A 21,070-nucleotide genomic window follows, 5' to 3' on the forward strand; every position below is an offset into this window, starting at 1 on the left:
ATTTGTGTCCATGGGACCAGCAGTTCTCATCATTTTCAGCATGTGACCTCTTTAAAAGGGTAGTTTTCAGTGTGGTCTATAAAATGAAGAAGCCAGTTATTGTCGGCTTGTTAGCCCATAATAACATTAGTCTTCAGCATGCAGTTAGAGGGCTGTTAGCGGTGATGTGTAATCCAAGGACTAGAGACTGAAAAAAATCTCATAAAAACAGAATACCGGTGCAGTGATTTGAAGATCTCATAAACCTGTGTTGTTGTTTTTTTTTTTTTACCTCTTTCCAGAAAAGAACAGAAAACATTTAAAATGTTTAAAATGGGTAAATGTACCATTTTAGTAAAAAAAAAAAAAAGAATAATCAATAATGTATTTTGCTGTTCTGCACCCCGTGTGAAAAGCACAAATTGCATGAATACATGTTAATGGCATGTAAAAATGTAACATTCTGTAACAGCAAAGTATTAATGTAACCCTTTGTTCCGGATGTGCTGCAGCTCTAGTGGGATTACAAAACACCGTCAGTAGAAATAAACGCCCCCATGTGGCCAACAGCGGTATTACATAGTCTTTTTTGAGGGGGTTTTCTAAGATGAGGGGATAAAAAAAAAATCAACCAGCTGATTCACTGAACAAGCACTGTGTGAACCTTTTAATGACCTTATTCCTCAACACAATAACTAAGTGCATTGCATAAAAAAAGGTTAAACAGTTTTAAATAAGATGCTTAAACATACAAATGTATTTTATAATTGCTCAATATATGTTTTCCTGAGTATATGCAACAATATAGTTTTGGTTAAAGCTTAAGAAATTAAGTTTACTAATAAAAAAAACTAATAGAAAGCTTTATAGAAGTGCTCCATTTTTTTATTTCATAGCTAGAGTGCAAAAACAGTATAAGCTCCTTAACACTAGGCAGGAAGGAGCAGCAACGTATTACTTGTTGGGAAAACTAAATATGTATAATAACATTATTTACAACTATGGGACATCTAATGCACAGTTGCCCCCATTTTCTTAGGCAAATTAAAGTTAGTGTAATTGAGAATGTGTGAAAATAACGGATAATTAAGTGCTTTCCCCCAGTGGAGGTCAGGGGCAGGACTTTGTCTTTCAAGTAAAAATCATATTTACAATTTGAAATGTTCAGAGGCAAAGATCAAAAGGTAAAGGACATGCTTATACAACATTTATACAGCGGCGTGGATTCATACTGCGGTGCCACGGGTCATCTCTGAATGGAGCAGTTTGGGGTTTTTCCCCGCTGTCTCGTGTTCCACGTTGTTTTGAGTTTCAGGCATTTTATCTCCTTTCTCCTTCTTCTCATCACCAGTCCTGTTTGACAATAAACAAAGAAAGATTACTGATTAATCAGCGGCAGAGCGGGACAATGCTCCAGCGGCTGCCACTAATGATGACCATGTTTACTTCTTTTTGAAGAGCTTCTTGAAGGAGCTCCTGAAGCCGCCCTTGTCCTTGCGGCTCCTCTCACTCAGGGGGGTGTGGTGGTTCTCCTCCATCCCGCCCCTCCACTTTGGTTCATCCCCCCACGACTGCATGCCAGAGTCCTGCTGGGTTTGAACACAAGGCTCCATTTACTCTTTTGCAATTTTAACTCTTCAGAACAGACGGAGAAGGACGAAATGGAAGATCAAGAGCACTTCATACATTTAAATGTTAATGGTTTAATAACTAGACATGAATTTGAATCTTTTTCTGAAACCCACGATGCTGAGCAGGCCGTGAAGATCGGGGCTCTGTTTGTCAGTGTTCCCCAGGGGGCTGTGGACCTTATGTGACGGGGTGGAGCATCCTCGGCTGCCCCTGCTGCCCTGGCGCTCCAGCTTGGCGTGGCTGCCCAGTCCTCCCCTTTGGAGGGGGTCCGACAGAGGCCCCCCATCCAGACCGCTCACCGTCTCCATCTGCAGCCCGTTCAGGGACTGAAACCCAGAGAAGACACTAAATCAGTACTGACAAGGATCTGAGAACATCTGCATGCATCTGTCTGCTACTAAGGCCCAATACTACCACTACCCCTAGTTTTCAGCCCTACCCCTAAATTTTGCGCATTCCCGTGAGGGTAGTGGTGTCCCAATTCCTCTTTCCACCTAGGGGTAGTGAAGAAAACAAGTGTAGTAGCTATGAATCTGTCCCTACGGATCGAGGGATTTCGGATGCTCACTAGCTCACCTAGGGCCAGAAAAATTTCCCAGAATGCTTTTCGTCGTCATTTGCAGACTGAATAAAAAAAAAAAACATGGCGGACATTTCTTATTTTTTAGTGAATAAAATCAATATTTTGAGTTAGTTTCTGCATAAAAATGTGTTTTGATTACATTTCTAGCGAGAAATATATATTTTACTTTCATAATATTCACTCAGTGAATGTACATAATCACTCGTTTGCCCGTTGTTGCGAAGTCTTTTTCAAACCTCGCCAGAATAAAGGCTGATTTATGGTTCCGCGTTGGACCAACGCAGAGCCTACGGCGTAACCTACTCCATAGGCTACGCCGTAGGCTCTGTGTCGATTTAACGCGGACATAAATCAGCTCCGGAGCCGGCAGGCAGAAATCTCGAAATTTTCGGAGCAAATTTCTTAACAGGCGTAGCTACAACTGTTAGATTTCATCTATTAAACCAACATTTATCTTCCTAAATGATTTATTTCAGCCAGTGGTAATTCTCAACAGAGCTGCAGGTTTCTTCCCCGGGACGACGGCGCAGGGCGATCACGTCTGTACTCAAATTTCTTAACAGGCGTTATTTGGATAAACTGAGTCCAGGTTGGGGATCTTAACGGTTACTTTTACGCCTGAAAAAATATTAAAACTTAATAAAGTGGCATATTAACAGTGGTACAGCTGAAATTAAAACAGCTTTTGGCTCTCAGTTTCCTGATTTTAGGGGTGGTGCTGAAAGTAGGAGTAGGGGGAGTATTGGGACAGGGCCCTGGGAAGATTTCAAGTGCCCTAAAATCTGTCCTTCTTTTTTAGGGGTAGTGGTAGAAAGTAGGGCTATTGAAAGAAAGAAAGAAAGAAAGAAAGTAGGGGGAGTATTGGGATTGGCCCTAACACTCACCTTGCTCTTGCGCTGGCTGGCCTGGAGAGGCCGGTGCAGATTACGGCGAGTCATTACGGCTTCATCTGGAGACACGCAGCCTCGGCTGGGCGGTTTACCGTAGCCGTTCCCTTGGCCTCCACCGTTACCGAACACGTCACGGGTTGTGGGAATCGTTGTTGCGATTGCATGATGCGATGCCGAGGGGGCCTTGGGGCACTTGACGAAGGCGATGTCAATAGACGAGTCGGAAGAGGCAGAGGAGCAGTGGTCGAACAGGGACGTGTCATGAAGGGACCCTCCGTCCTCGTCGTAGAGGCTCTCCATCCCCGGGGGGTCCGGGGGGAGCAGGAACTCCACCAGGGCGTCGGCCAGAGCCGAGCCCGGCTGGCCCTGACGGAACTCCACTGCCCTGGAGGGCAGGTGGTGCTGGCATCGCAGGGACCCGTCCGACATCTCCGTCTCCGGGATGCTGCCGAGACCTGAAGGCCAAAAGATGATGAACATGGGGGAGTGATGAGACAAATGAACTGTCACATCTGAGTCGCAAGAAACGGGCCGACCACAGGGACGACGTGGGTGTGATACCTGGGTTTCTTAGTACCTGATCTTATTTCACAGAGCCAATGCAGCTTATAACCTGCTTTTCCTCAAGCAGAACTAGGCTGGGCATTGGTTAAAACAACCAAATAACCAGCAATTAACTAAGCAGGGTCTTCAGTTGAAGTCATCATATGAGCAGCAGAGATTCAATTCAAAAACTCACAGAGACTCAGAAACTGTTTGGAAGCTCCGGTGAGTGAGCAGGTTCCCCCCAGCATGCAGCTCTACTGTCACCCCTCCCAGACCGATGGGCAGCAACAATCGCCTCTCTAACACAAATGTGTAAATCTCTCCTCTTTGGCTTTCATTGTGTTTTTTTTATATTGCACCATTTCACAAAAGAAGTCATGTCTGCATTCTGCACGGAGAAAGTGAAGCTCAAATTCAAATCCAAGAAATTACTGTTTCAATCAGAATTATAATCCAATTTGTAAACTTCATCAATCAATTTACATTTTATTTGCAGCAATTGGATGCAACATATCCTTTAATTTCTCATGAAAGAAGTATGAGTCTGCTTCATAGCTCACATGACTGCATTTTAATTTAAATTTTGTAAAATAATGACACGGTGTAATCATATGCTGTTCATCTGAGGTTATAGTTCCCTCCTTCAAGGTCCATACAAGCAGATGATTTGAAAATGGTTGTTTTTTGTTTGTTTTCTTTTGTAAAATCCCACATTGTTGAGAATATTTGTGCCTCCAGCATGTTATTGATTTCTTGTCAGGTTTGACTTTCAGTAATAACAAAAGTGGTCTCTCATACGTTGTTTGGTAGCCGTCAATCCCTTACAGCTTCCTATCGATGCTCAAAGTACGTACAGTACAGATCATCTGCTACAATAAATAAAAACTGCTGCGTCCACAGACCTATTTGCTTTTGATTCCTGGAGTCCAGATCGGAGCTGAAGAACTGCGACTGGGACGGCCACTCGGTGTCGTAACAGTGACCGTCGGGGTCTTGATCCCGATCCCAGTCCTGGAAACGGTGAGACTGGATCTGCTCCAGAAGACACTGCTTCCTGCGCCTCACCATGTTGGCATGTTCCCTACGGTGAGTAAGAGGTGGGAAGAGTTTGAAGGGTGAACGATCAGAGTTTAACCTGTAAGGGCTGGGAGGTCACAGTGATTTACTCTCTAATTGAGAAATGGGAGTTAAGTAAAAAACATATGGACAGAGCTGAAAATGAATAGCCGAGTAAATACTTACAGCATTGCATTGCTGCCGGGGTATGGCGAGCCAATGTTGTTGGTTTGAATCCCGCTTTCCACCGTCTTTAACAGCTGTTTCATGGTGGACCTGCTGGCGGTAAACACACTGCATCATTGTGAGGAGTAAATATCTACGTGAAGGGGTTGAGCTGGATGTATCCTCAGAATGAGTGTAACGCGGTGATCCTGACCTCTTCACCTCCTTCCGGTTGAGCAGCAGCAGCTCCTGGTTGTGCTGGAGGAGGTGGTGGTACTGAGCAGTGAAGGACCTGAACTGCTGGATGCAGACCAGCAGCAGGTAGTAGTCTGGATGGTCTGCATCCGTCTGCCGGAGGAGTCCCTGCACACAAACACAGTACGGCTCGAAAACAGCTGGAAGATGGATTAAGCATCTGTCTTTTTATCTTCTTGGGATTATATATCAAGCTTTCTGGGCATTTTGAAAGATTATTCTACATTAGTTTGGACGTCGTGTTGCTTTTAAGGGATTTCTGCTACTAATTCTGCCACTTTTGAACATCTGTCACAACCAGTCACTATGGAAACGGTAAAGTTCTTTTCAAGTGGGAGTAGGTGATTGGGCTTTCCAAAGTCCAAGTGATGCAAAAAGGATGAAGAGAAGGACCAAACAGAGCGGGAGAAGGACATCATTAGCAAACTAAATGATCTTGGTGTCCATTTTATAACCGGCATATCAGGGATGATGTTTAACGCAGCTGCAGGACAATATCCCAACTCCAACGCCTTGCTGAAAAGATTTTAGACAAAACCAGGCAGAAAGAGACGGCAGATAAAGCAGCAAGCTGAAGGAGGAGGGACTGCAGTGCCTGTTAACAACAGATGTGTGGAAATGTTATTGAGAAGGAGCATCTACGCAGCAGTCATATGCTTGAGTATAAGTGTTTTTTGTTTGAAATATTAAAAAAAAAATATATCTTTTTGAAAAAGGATTAAAACCAAGAAACAACTCATGACTTAGTTTGAGTTGCTGGTTGATCAGCGACGGTCTCACCTGCAGCAGCAGCAGGTACTCTGGGATCCTCTGGACCGGCTGCAGCAGCAGGGTGTGCAGGGAGGGCTTGGACTCATCACCCATGATGTCACTCTGGAGCAAATCAGAGCACAAGTTAACACAAGTTAGTGTGGCTGTTGGAAGCCTTAACAACATCTGAGAAAATCCCAGTGGGATATCTGACATGTTCTATTCTGTACTAAACAGTCACCTCCACAAAGGCAGCAGCCTTCATGGAGCTGGAAGCAAGCATGGTGACGGCCGACACGCAGTCTGGGAGCTCCTTCAGGTACGACACGTAGAAGTCCAGGAAATCACTCTGAAAGGAAATAGAGAGGTAGATTTTTTTCTGTCTGCATGTGTTTTCATGTCTCCACTTTTTCTCCCGAAGTGGGAGGCTTTTAGTCTGGAGGGTTATTCTTCTGGAACCAGTGAACGGATAGAAGTGCATGTGGACAAATTTAAACAAGTTTTCTGCTGACCAACACACAGCAGGGTTTTTAATATGCAAGGACGCCGGATAAAATCCAGTTTAATATAGAAGGTAAGGATCTACAGATTACTTACCTTTTATTTAATTTAAATTACTACATATTAGTTGTTTAACAGCTGAAATGTTACCAATTATTTTGGAAGAAAAAAGGTATCATAAGACACTGTTAACTTGCACATCTGCAAACGGGTAAAGCTAAGCGTTTCTTTGTTTTTAAATAATGCATGCTGTAATCTAGATGTTTTTCAGAGAAGACTTTGTATAATATTTTAAGTTAATTCAACAGTATGGCTTCGTAGTCAAAGAATCCTGTTGCTAAAATCCCCCATCTGCAGGACACAACCTTCACTAAGGAAACTTCCAACTGCTGAGCAGCTGAAATCAGAATCAAGTAAGAACGAGGAAAGATGTTTTTTCTTTTGCTAAAACAGTTTAGGTGATAAAATAGTGTTGCAAATTTTTAAGAATTTGCTGCTGGCATTAATTTCAAAATATGCATTTTGCAAAGAACAATATTTAATGTTTGAAGAATCTTTTTTTCTTTTTATTCATTGTTTTTATTTACTTACGTCAAATTTCCTTGCCTACTTAGAGCTTCTCACACAAATCCTTTAGCTTTGATAAAGAAAAACTCAATTTTTAGGGTTTTTATGCTTTTGGTTCTCTGGAACCTTCAGAGATTTTTATACTTAAAACCATTTATTTTGTTGAAAAATAATAAATCTCATTCTTCTGACCAGCCAATGAAGCAGGATAGGTCTGCACACAGGCCTTCCTAGAAATAATCTTTTTACTGACCAAAGTAAAGAAAAATCACACATCAACAATGACCAGTAAAAAAAGTCTGAGCTCCGTCAAACGTTGGTGAGTTTAATTTTATCGACGAGCCTTGTCTGTCCTTTTTGCCATCAATTATCTTGTACAGTAGGAACAAGAATCGCTCCTTTGTTTGTACTATATCTGTATTCCAGCTTTCCACATGGTTCAACTGGAATTTGACATTTCATTTAATGCTCAAAATGATTCAAATTCATTATAAAGGTCTGAATATTTTGACCCTTTTATCCCAAAAACCCCAAACCCGCACTGGGTGTTGAATTGTTGAAAGATTCTGATTTACAAGTGCAAAAAAGTATTTAATTCACAGACGACAAAGCATGATGAGCGCAAGCAACCATGCGAAGAAGACTGACATTATAACTTTCAAACATGTTTCGAGTTGATCTGCTTGTTTATAATGCAGAACTTATAAAACTGTGAGTTTTTGTGTCGGCGGTGTTGAGAATACAAAAGAGTCTGCATCAAGATATGAACATGCGTTTGTAGATGTGATAAATGGAAAAGATGGGTCACGAGTCGTGAATGTACTTTTTCTGCCTTATTGGTGCATAACATGATTTGCTTTGATGAGGCATAAGTGTAATTCAGAACAATCATCTTTAAAGAGGACCTGTTGATGAGCCTAAAGCGTAAGAAGTACAGAAGCTTATTCTGCTCTTACTTCTTTGCTGGTGAGTCTCATGAATACATCTCCCATGATGCCTTTCCACTGACACTTGAGCACGCGTTCCTGCAGCGTGTGGAGGAGCTCGAGGTGCTGCTGGATCAGGAACCTCAAAGAGCTGGGAAACGGACTGGAAACGAGACACATGGAGCACATGATACCTGTTAATAATTTTCTTTTTGATACGTGTAGCTTAACTTCGGCAAAGATGCAGGTGGGAAAACAAGAATGCATCCCTTTTTTCAACCTTCAAAAGTGACTGATAAACAGCAGCAGCCCCAAACATATCTTTCACTGATCCCATCAGGTTCAGAGAGTTGGACTGAGTTCAGCCGAGCGTCGGCTCATTGGGAGCACGTGTGCTGAAGCGCAGCAGTGATTACATTAACAAGCTGTGTAGAGTCCTTTTTTAAAAGACCATTTTCTCTGACTGGCTAGTGTTTATTACCTGCTTTATTTAATTTATCCATTTCCTGTTGTCCCCTCGCTGTAAGCCTGAAATTAGATGAGGAGCTAGCTGGGGAATACATTCTTTTGAGTGCTGGTGCCTGTTTGCGTCAGATAGGACTGGGCTTGTCCGGGTCTTCCTTACCTAAAGGTTGTGAGTTTGTCCTCTTAAAAGTGTGTCAAGGTTTAACCCGACCTTTCATACAAAGGGAAGGCTCTGGCTATCCACATGTTTTCAATACTTTTCCTTTTTTTTATTTATTTTTTTGTGATATCCATGCAACTAATACAGATGTGAGTTACCGTTTGTCCTTGGGGCTGAGAGCTTCTGATCCATTGAAGGAGATGTTGGCCTTTAGTAGCAGAGACAGATGGGACACGTAGACTCTCTCCGACTCCAGAAGCTCCAGGGCCGCTCTCTGTCTCTTATCTGCACGAGCACAAGAAGCACATTTTGCAGGAGTTTAACGTCTACATGGTGCGAGCAGCCCCGCCTGGTGTAACTGGCTGATTTGCAGCAGTTAAATCTCCTGTAATGAAGCAGAAGATCCTGGAAAACCATCAGGTGGCTAAGTTGGGAGAGCAGTGCTTCCCCAGCACTGTCTATCATAGGGGTGCTGTTGTCATTCGCAGGGATGATACTCACCCTCTTAACCAAGAATATAAGCTTCTTCCCTCTGGCCTTTGCATAACTGTTCTGCCAGCTACAAAAAAAATTGGTTTACATTTTCCTTTGTGCCTCTCTCCATTAAGGCTTTGAACGCTGCAGAGAAGAGGAGGTAATTGTTGCTCTGTGGTTTAGAACTCTGTCCATGCTGCCACCTGTGTTGTTGAAATTTATTTAAAATGATTTATGCTGATTGGTAGTCTCCCTTTTTATTGTTTCTCCCTCCTTGTGTTCTGTGGGCTGTGAGCTTAGTGCATCTGATGTAGTTTTTCTCTGCTCGCATCATGTATGTTTTTATGTCTGAACGTGGCTGCATGAAGAATGTGTGCAGATGAATGTGTGCTGAATGTTTATATCTGCTGCAAACCTAATCGCCCAAATCAATAAAGTGAAGTGAAGTGACCTGGACTGAGGATGTCAGCAGATGTTGAAAGGATGTTTCAACCTCCCCCTCAGCTCTGGTCCTGAGCTGGGGGTAGAGACCACCAGAATAGATCATAGGGCTGAAGTGGGTTTCTTTGATGGACTCTCCCTTAGAGATGGGGAGAGAGGTTCAGTCATTCAGGAAGGACTCGGAGGCAGTGGGGGATTTAAAAATGTAGGGCCCAAGGCAAAGGCAGGCATGGGGCCCTCTGAAATGAAAACTTCTCATTTCTCATTTTCCCCCTCTTTTCAGCGCCGCTGGGGGAGCTTCTTTTCATCTTTGTGTTGTGTTGTGTTTTCTCTTCTTGATTACAGTACTCTCCTCTTCCTCTTTCACCACTTTGCGCCATTTTTTTTCGTTTTGCCACAGTTTTCTTGGATCCGTTCTGCACATGAGCGGTAAAATGGACTGATCCAATGTACTGGAGACTGAAGCGGGTCCCCGAAACACACATAATACCATACGCATTCTGCTGGCCTTTTAGCAAGAGGATTTTAATCATAAATATAACTAATATAACCACCTAGTTTTGCCTAATGGTAAGTTTCCCCTGCTCGGAGGAATCCTCCACATCGAGCAGAGACAGTTGAGGTGGTCCAGGCGAAGGTGGGAAGTGTTGGGTGCGTCCAATCCAGGACATACTGGACGGATAAATCTCTGAGCAGGTCAGCTCAGAGATTTATCCGGGATTTATCCGGGGAATGTCTTGGTATTTCCCTGGAGAAGTTAGAGGAGGTGACTGATCACAGGGTGGTTTAGGCGTCTTTGCTTAGGCTGCTTGTCCCCGTGATTTCAGCTCTGATGGATGGATGGATGGATGGATGGATGGCTGTCTTTTAAGTAGAATACATTACAATCATTTGTGTTATCAATTTATGCACATTGTTTTGTCTTTTGTGTGTTTGAATGAAAATGTAATCATTTTAAGTATTTCCTAAAACCAGTTAATTCCAGAGGGGTTAGATACATTTTCTTTCTTACTGCTGGATTATTTAACCTTGGCTCTGACAGGGTGGTACCTGAAGTTGTGGTGTCTTTCTTACCGGTTTCAGTCTGACTGTCGGGGATGTCCGTCTCCTCTCTGCCGTTGCTCCTCTCCGCCCACACGGGGGATTGGGAGGCGCAGCTTCTCTGCTGCGGCTGAGCCTCCTGGTCCGAGGCGGAGGCTGCAACACACACACGTGACCCACACCGTGCTGCACCTGCAGGCCTCTCGTTTGTGTAACCGTGACGCCAACGCAGACACTTACTTTGCGTGGACGTGGTGCTCCTCTGTGTTGACCCGCTGTGTGGCAGAGAGGGAAACAGGTCCTGGAAAACACTGAGCTCAGACTGGCTGGAGGCGCACATGCTCTCGTTCCCCGGCGGCACTTCGGCCCTGGAGCTCTTTCGGCTGTTGGGCCGATCAGAACAGGTGAAGAGAGAAACAAAGTGTCATGTTTGTTGCTCACTGCATTTCTTTTGGGAGATCAGACTGAATCTGGACCCTGGTTGTCGTAACCTACCTGCGAGGAAGAGAGATGATATCTTTGCTGTTTTCTGACTGCAGCAGCTCCACCTTCTTCTGCAGCTCCTTCTGTCTGCTGGACACGTCTTTAATGTGGAACAACGCCACGTTTAGCTCCTCCTGCAAGCAGATTAGATCAAGTAATGACATCAGACTCATTTCTGCAGAGCGTTTAGGCCGTGTTGTTAGTGACACCAGGTCCCATTTGGAGGGAAAATGTTCACATTTTATCCCAAAGATAAACTTTTCATAGTTTCCTGGTGAACTTGATTAATAAAACTGAAGGCAGAATGAAATAAAGTTTGATTATAAGTCATAAGAGGTCATGTCTGAGAATGTTACGCACAAATGAAGCTACATGGAAGTCACAGATGCCTGTCAGTGTGTAATCTACTACAGTGTCGGTCTTCCGGTTGAATAAATTAAATTAGTTTAGTAACTCCAGAGTTGCAGTCAGATGTTTTAGATTATGTTATAGAGGCCGCTGTGCTGAACCAAGAATAGGCTCTGTGCGAGTGCCTTTGTGCGTTTCCAGCACCTTGAATGTGTTGAGCGAGTTCTTGAGGCTCATTATCTTTTCATCCACGTCGGTCTGATGGGTCTGGAGCTTCTCCTCCAGGCTGTGGTCGGCCTGACGCAGCTCGCTCAGCTCCGTCAGAGCCATCTGCAGCCCCCTGCGCAGCTCCTGCAGCAGCTCCTGCAGCCGCAGCACACACACACACACACACACACACACACACACACACACACGGGTTGATACAACAAATGTTTTCAGGGGGCGGTTCATGCAATCCACTCAAAAGTAAAAGACACATAGGAAGCTCTGTGTGCAGAGGTATTTGTACTGTAATTGTGTTGGTATTTAATGTTTTTTCTTGTGAAAAAGAGTCCATTTATTTGGAAATGATGACTCCTGGAGTTTTGTAAAACAAGCATTGTCCTTGCAATGTAATAATTTATTTATTTACTCAAATGTATTTGTCTATTGCAACTTATTTTTCTCTGATTTTCATCTTCTACAGTGACCCTGGTAAAAAAGGAAAAAAATGTTCCTAATCTTTGAAAAATGTCATTATATTAGTTTGCTTTATAGATAGATTTCCTAACGTTTTCTGAAATTACGCTTTTTGTTTTTCATATTTTATTTTTCATGTGAGGCATATCTGTGTCCTTTTTCATAATTAACATAAAACAAGTGTTGTAACATCTAGATCTTCTCAGACTTTGTTAAAGCTTTTTGTCATTAACAGCGTTCCTCCATTTCTGTTTATTATTCTATAAGAGGTGGAGTTTTTCTCCACCTTCCTTTTCTCTCAGCATTTCCATTCTTAGATTTCTCATGTATTGCTGATTGAATTTATTTAGCAGGGATAACTGAATCAGCTCATGGGAACATTACATGGGTTGAGCAGCTCTCTCTCATCCTATCTTTGCATCTCTGTGTTGCTCTTCCTCTCAGTCATGTGAAAGGCATCAGGCAGGAGGCTCAATGGAGCATCTGTCTCATTTCCCCCCTCCTCTACGCTTCTTCTGATAGATGGCAGCCCGTACCACTTCTTAACACCTGCAGGCTGCAGATCTCAAACATCTCTGTGATGTGTTTCATTTTCCTCACTATTTTATTTGTATCTGTGGAGAGTCAAACTCCCACCACGATGTGTCCTGAATGGGTAGACAGAGCTGCCGTTTCAGTGCTAAAAAGGTTAAAAGTTGTTGAGAACGTGATGTCCACAGTAAAGGTTACTTTTGAAACCCTTCGTGGCAGAAGTGACTCGTTGTGAAATATTTAACTCAAATAGATATTTTTCAGCATAAACACCTCGACTTGAAGAGCGTGTATGGTTTTCCGAGCTGTTCGCTTGGGCTCCTATTTTGATTTTTGTCATCAACAGGGTCTAAATATATCGTTTTCAAAAGTATGCATCTTCATTTTTGGTGAGAAAACTAAAAAAATTGCATCCCAGTTTGAAGTCGACCTTCACTTTAGTTCATTAAGTGCAGAATGTGTTGCCAAACTAGTTTAAAAGATTATTTCTGACCAGACAGGCGTCAGGTTAACCATCAACTCTTCTGTGGCGTATGACCTCAGTGTCTGGACACACAGACGATCACATCGGATGTGGTCCAGACACTGAGGTAAATGTTTTACAGTGTCCAGGGCTGGATCAGTTATTGCAGGAACTTGTAGAAATCATACAAAGCTTTGCTTGTGCAGATCTTTATATTTGAGCATGAAAATCAGAGGGAGGGCGTGACTGAAAACAGTAACTTTTTGTGATTTTTATTTCACTGTTGACTTTGACAAACCTGTCACCTACATCTGACTCTCCTGTCACTCAGCCATCATTGGGTATAAAACAAATGATTTATGTAGGTAAAGTGTTTGATTACCTGAGCAGTCTCCAGGGTTGTCTCTTCTACTGTTCCTTTAGTATCTGAAAATAAACAAATGAATAAATAAATATATCTATAAGGCAAGAATAAAAGTATGCAAAAATGTTTAAATAAAATAAAAACATGGCATGGAGAAGGTGTAGTTGTATGGCATGTTTTCATCATTGATAATTTTATGATGAGGGGATTTTTGTGCCACTAAGACCCTTATTGATGTCACAAGACAAATCACTGTTTAACGACTTAATACATACTAATCTAATTATACTTATTGTCATATCATAGTCTTTTTTAATTCTCATGTCGCGTGGGCTTTTATTTTGCATGCTTTTCTTTTTTTTTTTGCTGCAGCCACGAAATCTGAGACTTGAAGCACTTCGGTGTAATACCACTGTTGGCCAGCAGGGGCTCCCTCACCGACAAGAAGCAGAAAGCAGCACTCACTGGTTCGTTTGGCAAAGATAATAAAACAGTTCACCCTTCCAGACACCAAAAACAAAAAAGAACAACGTTTTGAAATGGTTTAAATGAAGGTGAAGGCCACATAGTGCGTGGTAATACAGGACTAGAGCACCTGCAGTTGTTGCTGCCAAGTTTATCTTAAAAAAAATCGGTTTGGAGAGGGAAGGAGGGAAGTAAAGTTTAGTAAATAGTTTATTTATATAGCACCTTTCACAGACAAGGGGATGCCACAAGGTGCTTCACAAAGAATAAACACAGTAGAATACATGAAAAAATACAATAAAAAGCAGAAGATACAGATACAAATCTCCTGGAGTAAAAGTACATCAAATGGTCTTAAACAACCCTCTCATTACTGATGTTTAAAAGGGAAGGACTGCTGACCAAGTGGATGCAGTGTGCACCGGTTCAAGTCACAAATCCATGAAAACTCACAAACAATATTGCAAAGACTGTTTAAGAGCTAAATGCTGGTGGCGTACTCTGATTCACACACTTTCAAATCTACTTGCCGTGTGACTAAATGTGTAAAACGTTGAATTATTTATAATAAAAGCTTTCCTCATATTTTCTGCCTTATTCTAATTCATCTAATTGACTTCCAAATACATCATGTAGACAAACACTTTTAACTAACATGTTTAAACAATCAAATAAGTAATATTTAAGTTGTTAATAAAAGTAGATGCGAAATTTTGTGTTTGTAATTTAACTATAAACACATAAAATGGATATAAATTTAGTTATGATGCAAATTAGTGATAACAGGTATAAATGATTAAAAAAAAGGTTTGTACACTTTTCCCATCTCAGGTATGTGGATTACTTTATTGATGCAAGAAAATTATTTTCTGTACTTGAAGCTATGATCATAACTAGACTATTATACATTATTAGAAAGAGTTTTATAAACACAAGCAAGAAACGGGAATAAAAACCAGTTAGAAACACGTCACTGCTTCTCCGCAGTTTAACTCTGTCCTCTCAGTAAGGAGCGTGTAACTTGAGCTTACTCATGGAATTCAGTTGAGGCACTGGTGAACATTGCACTTTCAACATTTGTACACAGACAGGCCCGTGCAGTTTGGGAGTTTGCAGCGTTGCCATCCACTTTCACTTGCCAGTGACCCCCAGCGTCTGAGCGGACTTCCCGTGCTGGGATGGCCTTGGCTGGACCTCCAAGTCTTTTCTTCTCAAACTCCCTTTCAACATCCAATGAAGGCCGTCCCCTTTTCTCCTTCGACAGATCCCTGCCGTGCATGCAGAGTACCTGTGCAATAGATGCTCTGAAAGTAAGCAAGTTCTTCTGCTTCTTTCTTGGAACAACGAATGACTCACAACAAGCCGAAACAGCAACCAGCTGCTGACAATGATCATATCCACAACGTGAACAAATAACCCGTGGTGGTACTTTTTTTGATCTGATGTGAATCCAGTAATATGCCATCAGTGCTTCAAGGGAATGAATGCCACTGATGAACTTATTGTACAGGCTGATGATGTTTGGACATACCACACGCTTTCCTTTTCAATTTTCTATCCCATCTCCCTATCGTGGAAACAGGCCGGGCACTGGTGAAGGTGCTGGCAACAACCACCCCTCTGTTGTCAAACCATTTAACGGCTCATGCTTCCACCCAACAGCCCGTTGCTCTTCAAATGCCCCTCTTCTTCATCTCTGTGTCTGCACTGAGAATGCATTTTGCTGCGCGGTCCCAAGGGCTGGTATCCTCTAATTTGCAAGATGGAGGAAAACCATTTGTCAAAGTATAGACATTACCACAAATAACTTGTGCAAGCTTAAGAGCAAGGTTACCGCGTGTTAATGCACAAGGCCTTTTGTGTCACAAAGCATGACCAAAGTATAGAAACGTTTTGCACACCGGTTCTGCAGAAAGGTGCGTCGGAGGAGGAAAGCCGCAGCCGATTTAAAAAAAGAAAACTCCCGCACACCTTGGTGTGGCGGCGCCTGATTGGACCACATAGGCCTACCAGCCTATAATAGACAAGCTGTGGTTCTGATCTGTTTGATGCTTTGAGAAAGGTCGATGACCGAAACGTTGGCCCAATAAATACTGTAGTTTGGTGAGAAGAACATGTGTCACAAAGCATGAAAAGTTTATATCCCCATTTCTATAGCTTCTTTGGCGTGTATTGCTTCATGCCCGATCTGCCTTTGAATGGCACCATTTGCTGATCGGCGCACAAGATTTGCTCTTGAGGGACAGCCTGATATTTGGGAAAGGAGTGAATCAATCGCTAACTGGATTAGCAGTACTCGACACGCACTTCTCCCTCAGTGGGGACACTTATTTTTGTTGTCAGCAGTACACTTAGCACACACATGCAGGGGAGGTTGTAAAAAGACTGAAAAGTCAGAATAAAAAATATATAAAAAATACATATAAAATATGTATAATGACAGAATATGAACAGTATATACAGTTGGTTGAAAGAAGAAACGGTGCAGAAAAAGCAGTTGGAGTGTTGTGAGTTAGACTGGCAGATATTGCACATCTTATATTATTGCACATCTTATTGTCATACGCTACCAAGCTTACAGAATCAATCAGCAGTTTGTACTGGCCCGGCATCAGCTAAAAGCAGCAGTAATTTTTGATTTCACCAATGACTCAACATGGGAAATGAGATACTAGCTCTGCAGCTTTTTCGACAACGATCGCCTGAAGGAGTCGGTAGTCATCGTGAACATTGATTGATATACGGTGGGTGTGTTCCCACCGACTCCCCAGGTAACCCAATATGAAGAGAAAGAGGCTTCAAAACAGCTCTTCAAAAACCAAAGCGTCACCCATGTGATGCTTCATCCATTCTTTCCAACAGTCTATGGGTTAAGGTAGTAAAAAAACGAGTAGGTTTTCTTAATACATTAATCGGCACTGAAGCAGTTTGATGCAAATTCGTGACAATCGGCGTCAAGAGGCTAAATGCTTTACTAGATCACACCGTCACACAAGACCGAAAGACCTTTTAGTCTGAAAGGAAGTTTTGACAGGCAGTATCATAGACAAAACACTATACTCTTCGTCTGATTGCACAGTTTAGGTATCATTCATGGTTCGGGAAAAGCAGAATGATATATAAATGATGGCTGGTCAGTGTCTGCATGTGATGAAATAATTTGCAGCGAGGCTCATGACAAACATTTTATGCCTCTGTAGTCAGACTAGGACAGTAGAAGTTTGCTTCAGCTGTCATGTGAAAGCGCTGCACACGCCAGCAGAGAGAATGTTTTATGTGTTTTCAAACTACACTCAGGAACAAAATGTATTTTTTGTTTTGTTTTTACTTAATATCTCATTTTGGCCTTTTCTGTCAATCTTTGTGCTACTTAGTTCATTGTCTACATTAAGACTCTTATTTGTTGCACGAAAAGAAGCTCCATGAATGAAACACTTTATATATGTATTTATTTGTTGAATTAAACAACTTTGTGTGTCATTGACATCATTGGATATTTTTATTTAATTATATTTTATTTATTTATTTATTTATTTTTTCATGAAGTCCATTGGGAGACAGTTGCACGGTTGTAATAAAACACAATGCTTCTGTTTGTTGTGGAAATGTCACAGCAAAGTTCGAGGCTGCTGTCTAAACTGCAGAGGGTCAACTCAAACAGGCATTTTACATATATTATCATGCATAATTGACAGGCCCTCTCCAGCTCAATGGACTGTGTAATTCCCAAAGCCTGAAAGAAGGGATAAACAGTGTCCAGGACTGATGTTTTCTGTCTACAGGAACAAACAGTGTGTCAAACTTTCTCTGAAAAAGATAAGGCTGAATGTTTAAATTTACTGTCAGCTGGAGAAAGCTGTCATACCATACATCTGTGATGAAATGTAGCAAACAAAGACAAATAATGGCTCTAGTGGACATGTATTATACTTTCCATTTGATGATTTTGTTTAAATGAAGCATCCATAGTTGTTTTGTGGCAAAGTGGACTGGGAAACTTTGCAAATAACCTGCTGTTGAGGAACCCACCTCTCCAGGAATGATTTGGACTCCCAGGTGCCTCCCACAGGCAAAAACAAAGCCTGGCTAGGCGGGTGACGGCTTTGCACATTCTTGCTCTGTCCTGTTGTAGGAGGAGGAGCAGCTCCGGGAACCAAATACTCAATCCTCAGCTCTCCACGTTTAGACCCAACTTGACCTTCACTCAGGTGCTGTTGGGCCCATAGGCATAAGCTTAGGGGGCCTATATTTTGCATATTTTGCAGTCTTTTTTGTGTTGTGATTGTGCTACAAGAGGAAATATAATGTGTGTAGACTGCCATCAGAGTTGGTCTCGAACTTTATCTAAAAAGTGCATACAGTAATCATTACAAGTGAGAGAACCAAAAGGATCAAGGTAAAATTATATCTTAATGTAGATGAAAAGTATAATTCTTAACATCCTCATCCACATTTATCTGTTTCAACTAAACTTCCTGTTTCAGGCTTGTGGGAAAAAAAAGGTTTCAAGATGGTCAGACTGATGACCTGTCATTGGGGTCCTAATATGGTGCAAGCTGGAAAACATTTACAGTGAATACAATGAATAAACCCCCTAAAAAGGGATTTCTGGTCATTTTAACTGCATATTTAGAAGTCTGTAATTTTTCATAACAAATGTGAGGGAAGCTGGTTTACTGCTCCTCCGAGACAGACGTCAACGTGTTGAAAAGTACAAGTTGTTTTGGTTCAAGCAGGAGAATAAAACCATGTACTTAATTTGTGAATTTGTAACTCTTTTTCAAGAGTTATAAATTCACAAATGCTCCTATATTGGTAGAACGATATGTTGGGAGGCCTTTATAGCATTTTTAGTAACATAAGGAAGGTTCTGTTCATCTCAGTTAACGCACACTTCTCTTGTCCCTCTTCTTCATATGCTGACTGCTCTTCCCCCTTAGGATAGATCTTACACCATTTTCTTTCCCTCTTCCAGCGACGGTATTGGAACTGTACCATAATTGGCTTTTAACAATAAGTTTCACCTTTGCTTTTCTCCCTTTAATCAATCAACAGTGAAAGGGACCACCAGAAATAGGCCCAAAAGAGTCATTTGCGTGATGTAAATCACAAATCATACAACATTACTGTCAAGGATTTAAACATTTTTATGAGATGGTAAATGAAGTCAAAACTACCAAGAAGAGACACAAAATTACCAAAACCAAGGCACAACGCAAGAAAATGAGCTGCAGATCAGAGATTTTAAATGGCCACAAATGCGAACACACCGATGGAAGGCTTCTATGAGGTACGGATGAGTTCGGTTGAGTCGAGCCCTCTCACATGCATTTGCCCACGGGCTTATTATTTTCATAATCTGATTGTTACATTCATCGTACTGTGAAGCATGATGTCTAGCCCTGAAATGACATTTAAGACCTTATTGTGTTTGATACACAATGTAGGGGGGAAAACCCCACCAGACCCCAGGGTGTATTTGTTACTTTTTTACAAACAACAATCATCAGCAAACATTAAGTTGTCTTAAGTTGACAAAAGGTGTATTGTCTTTTACCCTTTTGGATCTAAAATTAAAAAAAGAGAAGTAAAACAGACTTTTGGGAACGCTGAAAAATACACGTTAGTTTAATGTAGTGATGGTCACAAAATTGTACTTTTTGAACTACAATAGAAATATTACACTGAATGTATCTTTTGAAAAAACTAGACATGTGACATGTATGTCAACTTATATATTGTTGAAAAACTATTTTCTTCGGCATGCATTATAACATTATTGATGTTCGATACCTCAATCAGCTATAACGTTTTATGTTGTTTTTTTCTTTTTTTGTTGCAATTATTAGAAATGTTTAAAGAAAGAAGTAATTACAGCTTTGGCCATTATTATATATTTGTTTAAATATTGCCAAAATTAGAATGACAACCAAGTTAGAAATTAATCAATTGTAAGACACAAAAAACATGAGTCTACAAAAGTCCAGGTGATGTTTTTTCACACCTGTTTTACCTTCTGGCATTTCCTCTTTTTCTGTTTCTTCATTCTCCATGTTTGAGTAGTCCTGTTCCGTCTCTCCCAGCGCGACCCGCACGGCTCTGAAGGCCTGGTTCAGTCCAAAAACGACTTCAGTCCGCTCCTCAGCGGTGTTCCTCTCCTCTGAAGGAGCCTATCTTCTACTGCGATCACTGTTTCTCCCATCCAAAGCATGTGAGTCCTGTGATTTCCCTTGTGCACAAAAAGCTCCTTGTCTTCAGAGGAGTGGAAGGACAGAGGGTAAAGATCAGCAGTGGAGAGAGAGACATTTGTTCATCATACGGTCACATTCTGCAGTTAAGTCATTAGATTTACGGAGGCGTTGCTGCTTGTTAATGAGGAGGATATACACCGCTGCGTAGACATGGAAGAAGCAGTGATGCAGAGGTGTTGTGTACCTGCAGAAAACATGAGCTGATAGGTTTGTTTGTAGTGTGTAATCCTGCTCCTCCACGCCCTTGCCAGGTCAGTTAATTTAATCTTCCCAAGTTACAGTTAAACCTCCTGTAATCGTCCAATAAAGCTTTGGATTAAATCCTCTCCTGAGGACAATATCTGGCTTCCAAAGTAGTTATGGCTGAAAAATGAGAATATTGTGATATTACTGGTTTCAGATTGAAGCTTTAGAGTCACTTCTCCCAGAAGAAATCTAGATGCCTTACAACCTAAAAACAGCAAAAGTTGGGACCACATGGAAGAAATGAATTAACAATTTAAATTACAAATATAATGTTTTTTTTTTCCTCATCAGGTTAATTTCATTCGTTAATATATACGGATGTTTGCATTTCAGGTATGAAATGCATTCTTGAAAAAAAGAGACTTTTAACCAGCATTTTCTCTCACATCCTTTGAAAGTTGGGTTGTGAGGATGCCAAGTGATTAAATAAAGTTGTCAAAACTACAGGATTGTCATTGCATTTGTCTTTTATTTCAGCATTTCTCACACATTCTCCATGGAGGTCGGGTCAGGACTGCAGGCCAGCTGATCCAGTACTCATACCCTCATCTTCCTCAGTCATGCAATCAGGCTTTGTAAAGGGTTCAGAATGTGGTTTGGAATAAGCTTGTAAAATGCATTCATGTCCCTGGAAAAGACTGCCTCGACTGTCTAAATCTTGGTGTACTTTTCTGCATCACAAAAGTGTTGGATAACCTTTCCCAAGGTCGTTGATACAACCCAGCCCAATCGTAGAGTCTGGCTGATCTTTGATCCATATCACACGGCATTTCCATTTCATTCAAAGAAGATCTGAAACACTGATTT

General features: G+C 41.6%; 1 protein-coding gene across 3 annotated transcripts in view; it reads right to left on the bottom strand.

Annotated features, from left to right (window-relative positions):
• The window catches only part of arhgef33 (Rho guanine nucleotide exchange factor (GEF) 33), a 24,894-nt gene continuing 3,824 nt past the window's right edge, over positions 1-21,070 (bottom strand). Inside the window, exons 3-19 of one of the 3 annotated variants that reach the window (XM_061744930.1) lie at positions 19,780-20,018; positions 13,320-13,363; positions 11,467-11,625; positions 10,927-11,048; positions 10,672-10,814; positions 10,465-10,587; positions 8,634-8,760; positions 7,881-8,013; positions 6,098-6,205; positions 5,887-5,979; positions 5,066-5,214; positions 4,873-4,962; positions 4,533-4,711; positions 3,079-3,539; positions 1,725-1,937; positions 1,426-1,568; positions 1-1,332 (exon numbers count right to left, since the gene is read on the bottom strand). In XM_061744930.1, the coding sequence (XP_061600914.1) occupies positions 1,206-1,332; positions 1,426-1,568; positions 1,725-1,937; positions 3,079-3,539; positions 4,533-4,711; positions 4,873-4,962; positions 5,066-5,214; positions 5,887-5,979; positions 6,098-6,205; positions 7,881-8,013; positions 8,634-8,760; positions 10,465-10,587; positions 10,672-10,814; positions 10,927-11,048; positions 11,467-11,625; positions 13,320-13,363; positions 19,780-19,819 (2,454 nt within the window). In that variant the 5' untranslated portion in view covers positions 19,820-20,018 and the 3' untranslated portion in view covers positions 1-1,205. Of the gene's footprint in view, positions 1,333-1,425; positions 1,569-1,724; positions 1,938-3,078; positions 3,540-4,532; positions 4,712-4,872; positions 4,966-5,065; positions 5,215-5,886; positions 5,980-6,097; positions 6,206-7,880; positions 8,014-8,633; positions 8,761-10,464; positions 10,588-10,671; positions 10,815-10,926; positions 11,049-11,466; positions 11,626-13,319; positions 13,364-19,779; positions 20,019-21,070 lie in introns of all 3 variants that reach the window. The other 2 variants (XM_061744932.1, XM_061744929.1) reach the window with 2 other exon arrangements.

Source organism: Cololabis saira, chromosome 17 (genome assembly GCF_033807715.1).
Source record: "Cololabis saira isolate AMF1-May2022 chromosome 17, fColSai1.1, whole genome shotgun sequence".
NCBI lineage: Eukaryota > Metazoa > Chordata > Actinopteri > Beloniformes > Belonidae > Cololabis > Cololabis saira.